The 11,089-nt window shown below is 37.6% G+C and overlaps 1 protein-coding gene across 1 annotated transcript in view; it reads left to right on the forward strand.

Moving 5' to 3' along the window:
- DOCK2 (dedicator of cytokinesis 2) overlaps nucleotides 1–7,514 on the forward strand; it is a 184,647-nt gene extending 177,133 nt beyond the window's left edge. Inside the window, exons 48-52 of the mRNA XM_086758735.1 lie at nucleotides 460–587; nucleotides 2,313–2,493; nucleotides 3,988–4,108; nucleotides 5,145–5,287; nucleotides 6,708–7,514. Coding sequence (XP_086614861.1) covers nucleotides 460–587; nucleotides 2,313–2,493; nucleotides 3,988–4,108; nucleotides 5,145–5,287; nucleotides 6,708–6,782 — 648 coding nt within the window. The 3' untranslated portion in view covers nucleotides 6,783–7,514. The remainder of the gene's footprint in view (nucleotides 1–459; nucleotides 588–2,312; nucleotides 2,494–3,987; nucleotides 4,109–5,144; nucleotides 5,288–6,707) is intronic.
- Nucleotides 7,515–11,089: the final 3,575 nt, after the last annotated feature.

Raw genomic sequence — 11,089 nt, forward strand, 5'->3', positions numbered from 1 at the left:
CCTTCCGCCGCAAAACATACCAACTTCAAGCTGTGCAGAGGGAGATGATGCAGCATATATGGCTTTGTGCAATATGGATACATGGAGACCTGGAGAATCCTCCTGTTCTTCCTGTCTGGCTGTTAGGGAAATACTAATTTTGTCCAATATTGGCAAACATATCATTTTAAAAAGCTATATTAATGTACAGAGATGTCAGAAGCTATTGTATTGAAGACAGAGCATGATTAGTGTCTTGGATCAAGAACTAACTATGTCCATTTACCCAAGCAAGTACTTTAATGGCCTGCCCCTGGTCTGTACAAAATAAGATCAGCAGACGCTATTTCTCATAATTTCTTTTTTCAAATTTAATTATGTAAAAATATCTGTGCTATTTTCAAGACCTAGTGAAAAGCGATGAAATGAGGTTCACACAAAGTTGTTTGATAGAACGTGTTTCTCTCTTCCATCCCGTAGCCAGATTTTGATGACAAGAGAGTAGGACGGCCAAGATCAATGCTGAGATCCTATCGTCAGTTATCAGTTATTTCACTGACTTCCATGAATTCAGACTGCAGTACTCCAAACAAAATTGCTTCAGAAAGGTTGGTTATGAATACAATACAAATTTTCTTTCAGTCCTCACTTTTAACCAGTTACATGGGATGAAACTAAAAAATTACAAAAACCCCAAACATTCAGGGATAAAGACCACTATCAGTATGTTCAGACTATGCCAAAATTATTTTTAACTGTAGCTATCACCTCCTCCAGGCTGTAAGCTACAGTATTTCAACCTTAACAGACAAAATATACTCAACTCTCACTAAAACCAAAGTGGCATTTCATTTTCTGGAAACAAGTATTTTAACATTTAAATGACATTTCAAAAAAAATACAAAGATCTGGAGTTTTTGCAAGTTTCTCTTTATACCGCTTGTAACTTAATTAGCATCCTTTAGCTTGTAAAAATTGGAGAGGAAGAGGACAGCCTTTACAAACTAGAAGTAAGGAGATGGAACGTTTTAGTAAAGCCTGTAGTAATGTAAAATGCTTTGCCTAATATGCTTTAACTGCAGCACTGGGAAACATAAAGACTTTGAAGTTTGAGAGAACAGTTATAGGTGTATTGATTAGCTTTTTCATCTACACCTTGTTTTGATCTCTTTATAAATTATCATTTGGGCACATAGAACTTCTTCCCAAACAAGGTACACATAAAACTGATCTTGCTGAGCAGTGTTTGATTGTGATTTTTTTTTTTTTTAAACATCTGATCTCCCCTTTGAGTAGTTCACTTTTTAAAAGTAAAAAGTCCAAAGGTGTACGACCCTAACTTGGAAGTGTTTCTTCTTAAGATACTCCTCTATTTGTGCATGTTTGACTGCCAGTCCATTGTTTAATGCTACTTACTTAAATTTTTTGAGTTGTCTAACAAAGATATGTAGTATCACATGTTGTGAGGTGCCCCAGGCTGGTTTTCCTGCCCTTGAAGCTTCTGCTCAAGAAGGGTGTAGCACACAAACATGATTAGTGTCATATCTGCCAGCCCCATCTCTGTAATAAAGCAGGACAACCCCTATGGAACCAGACAAGTACACTTAAGCAGCTGAATCATGCACCTATTTTTATTCTTATGATGCTAGTTTGTTACTAGGGAGCACGGGTCAACAAATTCACCATACTACTTGTTTTATCATTTTTATGTTGTAAAATAAGTTCAGCCCTATGTTCAGTAGGCTAGATGCATCAGCAGAGCAGGAACTAAATTTAATGTCTGGGGTTTTTTTTGGTTTTTTTTTTTTTTTTAATTAAAGATAGCCCAATTTTTAAACTGTAATAGTCAGAGGAAGAGAGGAGGGAGATTTTTTTTTTTATCACTGGGTATGTGCATTGTTGTCCAATATAGTGAAATAAATAGGAGGATGCATTTAAAACAATAAATAATAACGCTCTGTTCCGCTGTTTTCAACAACCAAAATAGCATGTCTTGCTTTCAGCACCATCATCACCAATTGCCGTATGAGCTCTAACTCTGTTTGCTTTAGCTGACGCACAAATCTTTAAAAAGGGATTTGCACTCATGTTACTATTTTACATTCTTTGCAACATTTTAAGATGATGGCATACCTCCTGAAGGCATCTTACTTGTATCTACAGTTGCCAACTGAAGCACATCACATACTTTTTGCCAGCAGTTTGCAAGGCTACATGGAAGGTCAAAAGAGAGGATGACCTGCATTTATATTTCATGGGGAAATGACATCAGAACACCAGTGCCTTTTAAAATATAACTCGGCAACTTGTACTTTTTTCTTTTGCTCCTGCAGCTTTGATCTGGATGTAGTGCTACCAAAGCCAGTAAAAGCAGAATCAGAGGAGACTGCTCTGCAAATTAATCCTCACCCTGAAGTAAAGATGAGAAGGTCCAAAAAAAGAACAAAAAGAAGCAGCGTGGTGTTTGCTGATGAGAAGACAGCACCCGATATTCCTGTCTCTGACATCAAATGTGTATGTTACTGATTTAGAGTAGCATTTTACAATCCATGAAAAAGAGGACATTACTCCTTTGCTTAGGAAAAGAAAAAGGTATCACACAGAACTCTAGCTGTCGTAAAGGGAAATATGCAGGATGCAGAGACGATCTGCCCTACCATGAATTAAACCTGCAAGATGCTGAGGAGGAAACAAATCAATGGAAACATCAGAACATCTCTGCTTGCTTATGATGACAGATAATATTGCCCTGAAGTTGCAATTTCTGATGCCTGGTTAGCTTAAAATGGAGTACTATATTGGGAGGGTTCAGCTAGCCTTCCTGCGGAGAGACAATTGAGTGTGCTGACATTTCACAGCAGCTCCTTGCAGGCAGGGCTATTTCAAAAGTGATGAGCCCTGTACATTTTGTACCCTGTTATGGAACATGCAGCTGTTAGGAGATTGCAAGATTGAAAAAAGTGTTCCTTAAATGGTGCCAGACTGAAGTTTGGAAGCGCTGGCATATCTCGCTCCGTAGATCATCTGAGTGTTTTTATTGCACTGCTAGATCTTTAGAATGACTTATATAACTTACATTGTGCTTTTTTTTTTTTTGGTAGTTTAATTCTCAAGAGTTTTTCTTCTTTTAGTATAAAAAGAAATATTAAAAAAAATAATCTGAAAGATGTCCTTTTGATACACAAGCCCTATCTAAATTAAAATGTCAGGCAGTAACAGATTGTTGAATTACATGGAGAGACCATAAATCATTTGATCAAAGATTTTTGGAGGAATCATCAAAGGCAAAGCAAATTCAATAGAAAGCTAAGATTCTTCTGGGAAACACGGAGAAACTTAAGGAGGATTATTATTGTGTTATGCTACGTGTCCTCATACAAAAGAGATATAAAGCACAGTCATGCTCTGAGAAGCATTAATTTACAAAAAGAAGCAACACCTTTGTCTATTGATTAGATTAGATAACACATAGACCTAACTATGGGAATCTCACTAGGTATTGAATTACAGGATTTTCTTTTTCTTCAGTAAAATAGTGACAGGCCTTGCAGCAGCCAGCTGGCTATGTTAATGCAATAGGGAAAAATGTTTTGAAAACTTAGTTTTACTTTGCAGAGCACAGTCAGAGATGGCTGATGGTATTATTCCAAAGATATGGTAGGAATACCATCTTACGGTTCCAGATTACAGAATCTCATCTAGCTAGCTTTTTTGAACTAATGTTTTTTTTCTGTTTGGAGTGAGAAATATTTATCTAACTATAAATCATCTGCAAAATCACTACAGGTTTTTAGCTAGTGTGTAATATTATACGTGGATCCAATTCTACTGCTTCTAGTTACTTTATTCAGCAAACAATACCGTAAAGAACTTGGGTTTAGGCATGATAGCTTGTTTATTAATTATTTTATTTTATCCTTTTTGCAAAATACTATTTTGCTTAGATATTTGTTGCTCATATCTCAGTTCATCATTAACAGCACCTTTTTTTTTTTTTTTATTAAACAGTTGTCAAGGAAATACGAGTTCATGAGTGACACCAACCTCTCAGATCATGTGGTGGCACCTCAGAAGACATCTGTCCTCAAGCAGATGAGTTCTGTCAGTCGTTCTATGCCAACTATCACAGGTAGGCTTCCTACAGTAAGATGAGAGTTCTGCATTTATTGATTGCTATGTTAAGAAGATATAGCAATGAGGAATTTCCTCGAAGCAGAGCAGGTAGCTCTCTCTGTGTGGCTCTACAGTTTAAGCGTGTGTTGTGCATGTGAGGCTGGACTGCTACTACTGCTTGATAACAGTGCTGCCTAGTGCTAACATGCAAATTCGTAAAAGTTTTACTTCTGGAGCCCTGAATTTTGCTTCCTTGTATAGTGTGGCCTTTCCCCTGCCTTGAAAGAGGCAAGGTTTATTCATCTTCCTTGCTTGGTAGGATCTCACTTGCAGAAGCAAGGGCTTCTGCACTCTGCCCTCACAGCTGAAGGCAGCATTTGAAACAGGAAGAAATGCTCTGTACTTTGCTTTGGCGGACGAATATCTGCTGCCAAGTTCGCCCCATAGAAGGGTTTCTGCTTCTGCTTTTGACGGTAGGGAGGAATCTCATAAGCCTCCCACACAGCAAGAGGAAGGGGAAACAAGATAACGTAACTGCCCACTAGAAAGCCTGACAGTTGCATGATCGGGAAGGGGAAAGTGTAACTGAAGGTGGAACTCATTTCTAGGCCAGAGTGTACAGAGAAAATGTGCCCTCTATCGGTACTCTTTACCCCCGCTTCTCCTAGATCCCATCCCATTTCTTAGCCTGCACTCCATCTATCCCTCTCATATCCCCATCTTTCCAGATGCCTGTAACTGACATTTAACAAAACACAACAGATAGTCGTGGCCCACTTCTTTTTCATGTATTTATTTATCTGTTCTTTCTTCTTTGACCAGTTTTCTCTCACTTATCCAGTTTCAATATAATGAAGTTTAGTGCCTCTCCATTAACAAGTGAGGAAATTTTTACTTTTTTTTTTTTTCTATTCTAAGGATATAGTTAGATTAGAAATGTTTCATTTATTTCTAGTAATTGCAGTAGCTCATTATTTTGAATACTGTGTTATCTTAGACTCTGACTCTCCTTGTTTGGATTGGTTTTGTGCAACTGATGTTTCTATTCTAAGGATTAACTCTGTCCGTCAGCGCCGTGGCAGCTGATGAAACAACTGCATCACGTAGGTTGAGTCAACCAGTGTTTCCTTCCACCTCAGATGGTGACAAGAAAACCTTCAAAAAAAAGAAAGTGAACCAGTTATTTAGAACAATGGTAAGTTCTGTCTGTTTGTAGGGAAAAAAAAATAAAGTGTTATCTCTTTAAAAATTCTGTGCTCTGAAAATGAAGTAATTTAAAATACCATAAGATCATAAGTCCAAGTCTTCCTTTTTTTTTTTTTTGGCTTCCCCCTCTGCCCCACTCTTGTCAGAGAAAGGAGTGCAAGCTCTACGGGGAAGCAGAAATTTGCCTCTGACTGTGCTTCCTGGAGTATGCATGTACATCTTTGTGTGTGATTAAAAGGCAGGCTCAGAGGTGCAGTTCTGTGTCTGTACCACAGGAGGTCTCATTTGGCCTACTGATTTTCTCTGCTTTACTTTATGTGATATTTATTAGCAAGAGGAAAGCAATTATTTTTTGTTCGACTTAATTACATGGGGCAGTTACCACTAGCATCAGAGTAAGGCAAGCAAAATATATATGGCAAAATGGCAAAATATGCACAGTGGAAGTCAGTTTCTGATGTCAGAGATGCTTATTTGAAAGCAGAAATTGGCTTACACTGCAGTCATTAATGTTGCTTAAAGCAAGTCGCCTTCCTTTAAAGTAGGAAACCTTTCACCAGTTTCTGTGGAAATTTCACAAAATTAAAATTATTTAATTTAATGTAGTGTTTGAAAGCAAAAAAATATATATTCAGTGCAGTTACTGAGATTCAAAAGTTTTTAAGTTTTCCTATTTTTTTGGGTAGTGGTAGGGTGACATGTAGTGCAGATGCTGGTAGCTATTGATAATGCATGCTGCATAAGCGGTCTGTGACACTTGTAATATTTTACATGTCAACTTTTTGCTGATCTTTCAAAGCAAAAGTTGGTTTTAACATTTTTTTTTAATTATTATTTTATCTGGTGAATAGGTTTAATTTTCATCCATTAGTTTCTGCAGTCTTAAAAAAAATGTGGTTAGTGCCTTCAGGGACCATAGGGCAACATTTAGGAAAATCTACATTTAGATTTGTTCATAATCATATTTTTTCCGGTAGGAACAAGAATAACTTAGTAATTTGAAATCTGTAGATTTCACTTATATTCAGTTCATCGTATACTTGTTCTTTTCAGACCCAGGAGTAACAGCTTTTCAGCATGATCTCATCCACTCATATTTAAGCCTAAATAGCGTATAAAATAAGGAGGACAAAATGTCCTATTTTACAAGTCTGAAAAAGGACTGAATAAAGCTAAAAATCCATTTGTATAATGCTTCTACAGCATGCGTGGAATCGAGTGGGCAGGTTATACAGGTTTATGGTTTTGCAGGACAGAGAAATTAATTCAAAATATCCAGGATTTGGTCAATGTCTTTTTTTTTTCTCTGGACACAGCTTAAGGCTACAAGTTAGCAATTAATATATATATAACTGAATCCAATACAGTAGTCATTTTAACATCTGGCTCTCTGTCCCTCTTTTTTACAGCGCATTTCCAAAGTTCTAGAAGATGGAAAGCAGTCTGTGGAGCAGCACTTCAGATCATCATCTACAGATCTGTAATTCATCCTGTTACAAGACCACCTCTCAACTAATAATAATTATATACGTATATAACCTGTTTTAGATCACTGTCTGCTCTAGAGAAAGGCACTGATAACGTAGATGGCTAATGGAGAATATGAACAACACAATTCACGGACTCTGATAAGCTATGTGTGGTATAGAGATAGGAAAAACATTTGAAGAAAAATACTACAGGATGTGCCCACCAGGATATGGAACAGAAGTTATTGAGCCTCTGGTTTTACAGGTCAAAAGGCATCGTGTGTTCCCGGATGACAAAACTTGTTCCTGGGAAGAAAGATGTATTAAAAGGCCATCTGCAATGCCTAAGTCAGATCCTGTTCTTTTCAAAGAGCGTAGAAGTTACCGTTTTGTGTAGCTTGTATAGACACACTGCAGCTATCTCTAAGCTGTTGCTGGCAGTGTAGTCAAGGCAACAGATGGCTCAGCACAAAATAGCCACTGACAATTTACTCTGTGGCTGTAGCTGGATTTACAGTCCTCAGATTCCTCTACTGCTCCCACCACACTGCTCTGTATCCTCAATCTTTCTCAGGGTGATGCCCATGACTGTGACACCGTATGCCTGAGTAATTTTCAGAACAGCGGCTATTATGTTGAAAACATGCAAAAATGTATTTGCATCTGTACAAATTGATAATTACACCCAGGAGTATGATAAACTAAAGCTACATTTTCTGCTGTTTATCAATAAAATGTTAAAATTTATTTTATTTGCTTTGAACCTTTCTCCCTGAAATCTCTAGGTATCATCATACGTAAGGTAAGAGTTTCTTACTGACGGCAAATGGAATTCTACAAGCTCAAGCCTTCTGCTTTCCAAATTGATTTTCTGTGTCTCTCCAACTCACAAGGTAGAGTTGGAAGATAATGCCTTATTGGCATGAAGCTAGGCAGCACTGCAGGTCAGCATTTCGGGTTTTTCTTATAACCTGTCAGTTCTTTCTAAAAGCAAGTAAGTTATCCAGATATAAAGGTTTCTAAAGGATGAATAGTTTATTTCCTTCACTCGTCCCTTTATATTTCAAACACCTACGTAAGTTTATATTCATTGAATAAAATATGGCTATGGATAGTGTTGTGGATGGGAGAGACTGGCCTTATTGCCATTTATTTGGATATGGGGAAGAGAAAGAGGTTTAAATTATTCCTTGCTGAGTGGCTGAATCAATGGAAAGACATCTTCAGTTTGTTCTAAGCGTAACTATTTCTATGAACACTTTTATGTTCAGCATGAATAGTTTATTTAATTAATTTAGACTCTCCTTTCAAGTTGTGAGTGTGAAGCTGTTTTCTACAAAAATAATTAGCAATTGTTTTCTGTGAGAAGTCTGAAATATTTACCATTGAAACTAATACTGTGTCAAGAATTACTTTTCACTAGAATAACCATAGACAGCAAAACCAAATGGGTCCAGTTTTCACACTAGCTACAGCGTTTGTTGGTATGGATACTGATAGACTTTGTTTTGTTTGCTTTTCGCAGGAACTTGATACTGCTTCTGAGGAAGCACAGAGGAAGAATAGGGCTTTTATAGTAAAAAAAGAAAAAAAAAAAACCCAACAGTTGAATGGAGTAATTATCTCTGAGTAGGAGAGAGTGAAAGGCTTGAGGGGTCCGGAATGTGTCCAATTTCATCATGTTTAAATTGAAGGAGCCTTGTGCCATCTTGGTCTCTGAAGAACAGAACTAATAAAATTGACATGGTGGACTATTCTGCTTTCCATATGAGATTTGAGATGCAGGGGCAGTTTGCTCCCACAGTTACTGATACAAGGAAGATGTAATGGAGTAACAGTGGAAAATTTTCCTCAGTCGGGAGGACATCAAGTAACTACAGTGAGGATGAGTTTTTAGCACCAGCTATTATATTCTACTACTCGGTGTTTTCAGGTAGCAGCTGTTTTGCTGTAAAAATTGGCTGAAGAGCAGTTCCTAACCTGAACTGGCAAAAAGCAATAAACCTGTGCCAAGCACTTGATCACAATTCTTAGAAGAGCAGAGAATGGGTAGACAGGTTAATGCTTTGTGTCATTTTACTGAAGTTACTTGAATTTCAACAACAAAATGGATTCAGACACTGAGTTGCTCTCTCTAACCCATTTCATAGTGACAGCTTTTGTTTGGCTGTTTTGTTGCTTGCTCCATAGCTAGTGGTAATGATGGACCAGATTCTTTCATTCTAAATGAGTTAGAGGTATGTGCAAGGAATCTTGCAAGAAAAAAAAAATGGAATGATGATGGGAAACTGCTGAAGAAGTGAAGTGAACTTAGATTTGGCTTGATCAGTTTGAATATGAAGTCTCTTAGCAATTCAACAACTGATGGCTGGTAAATCACACAGTACAATCTGTACCCAGAGTCATAATATGATTTTACATTGATTGCACTAATGAGCATGAATTTCTGCTTTGGACTAGGATAAATCCATAAATATTTTATTGTACTTAAAACTATACAGATTCTGAATCAAAGTTGCTCACTAATGTCACAGTATTGCAGCAGCTGCATCATGTCTGGCTGATGATCAAGGGCTTTTTATTTCAACTTGAGTAAGACCAATGGAAGGATCTTTGACATAATGATAGAACTTAAATCACTAAAAGCTAGTCAAGCCCCCAGGTAGGTCTGTTCCACCCTGATCATGGAATAAGGGCACTTTTAAACGAGAAAAGCTGTTAAATATGTTTTTTTCATAGCAAGGTAGGACAGAAGAAAGTGGTTTTGTTTTATATTAATTTTGTTTTCTGTTTAAGTCAGCTGAGGTCCAGAATTTGTGTTTAAAGCCATCTAATCACTTAATTCTTTATGCTAACTTGCTCTTCGTTGTAAAGGATTTTAGCTTAACTATCACAAAAAGAACAAAGGACTTTTCAGTGCAATGCTACTTAACAGACGAAACATTTATCCCAGAGCCTGGATCCGTACATGCCAACCTCAATGGGCATCATCTAGACCTAGGGCATTCTGCTTAAAGCAATAGCACAGGTAATTCTCCAGACTATAGGAAAATAAAAGGAATAACTTAGCCAAACACAGAATCCTTCTCATCTAGAGATCAAGAGAATTCAGCCCATTTAAAGCCAAATTGTCTTTTGCGTCATCACTTTTTTTAAAACCGTTTCTGAGGAGGGAGGAAAAATAAACAACTTCTGGATCTTTTCCCTCATTAATTTTTGGAGGTGGATATGTCCATCTTGTTACATAAATCCTTTTTTTCCCCTGAAGAATATGGAATCCTCTGTGAAAAAAAAGCTTGCAGACATCATCTATCCCGGATGCCTTGGAGTAGTCACTAGTATTACAGTATTTACTTACATTTCTCTCCCAGAGCTGAGTTCTTACTTGCTCTTAGGCATTCAAGGCCCTTCTGAGAGGGAACATTGAGCAACATTCCAGGGGCTGCCCTCAGCTGTAAGGACTTCAGCACTGGCAATATTTACTGCTATGGGGTGAGGAAAGTAGTTGTTCTTTATTGACTCAGTCTGTAATTTTCTATTCTGATTTGCTATCATGATGCAGTGTGTGCTAAAGATTAACACTGCAAACGAATAATTGCTCTGCAAACAAACCTCAGATAGGCCATTGATTTCATAAACTTTCAAATGTTAGATAAATTTTATCATGGTTTTGAAGTGAGGACAGTTTGATCTGATTGTTTTTTGGATAGAATTATCCCTTTTTCCATGTGTATTTTTGTCTTCCAGGATAGCAGAAAGCTCCACTGTGCCATGAGGGATCATTCACATGGCTGATGCTAGTTAGCCACCGTGAGCGAGCGTGCTGTAACAAATACCGTTTCTGTGTTAATTAATGAGTATTACTATGCGCTGCAGCTCTGTGTGCCGCATTATGCATGGGAATATTCAGCCTGCCTTTACTAACAGGTTAATGTGAGAGGCAGAAATGATCTCTCATTCACAGTTAACAGGTCACTGGCCTTCCCATTAACCTGAATTAGTTCCGCTGAGGATAGGTGGCTGTGGATGGTGTTACGCAGGGTGTAACAGGAAAGGTGACAGGGATCAGAAAACAGTCATTTAAGGTATCTGTGTCCTTTGGTTGGCAGCCAAAAAAGAGACTTATCTAGGTGAAATAGTGTGAATCTTGCACTGTTGTTGTAACTAGAAAAAGTCTAAAAAAACCTCCATGTTCGACCAATAGAATCCTCTTGGAAATGTCTTCCCCAGAATGTTTGCTGATACATTTTTATGCGTAAGAAAACAGCCCTGAATAGAGCTGCTTTATATGCAGCTCTTTTAGCCAGGAATATTGTATTTTG

This window comes from Chlamydotis macqueenii, chromosome 14 (assembly GCF_036417535.1).
Source record: "Chlamydotis macqueenii isolate bChlMac1 chromosome 14, bChlMac1.mat, whole genome shotgun sequence".
Classification (NCBI taxonomy): domain Eukaryota; kingdom Metazoa; phylum Chordata; class Aves; order Otidiformes; family Otididae; genus Chlamydotis; species Chlamydotis macqueenii.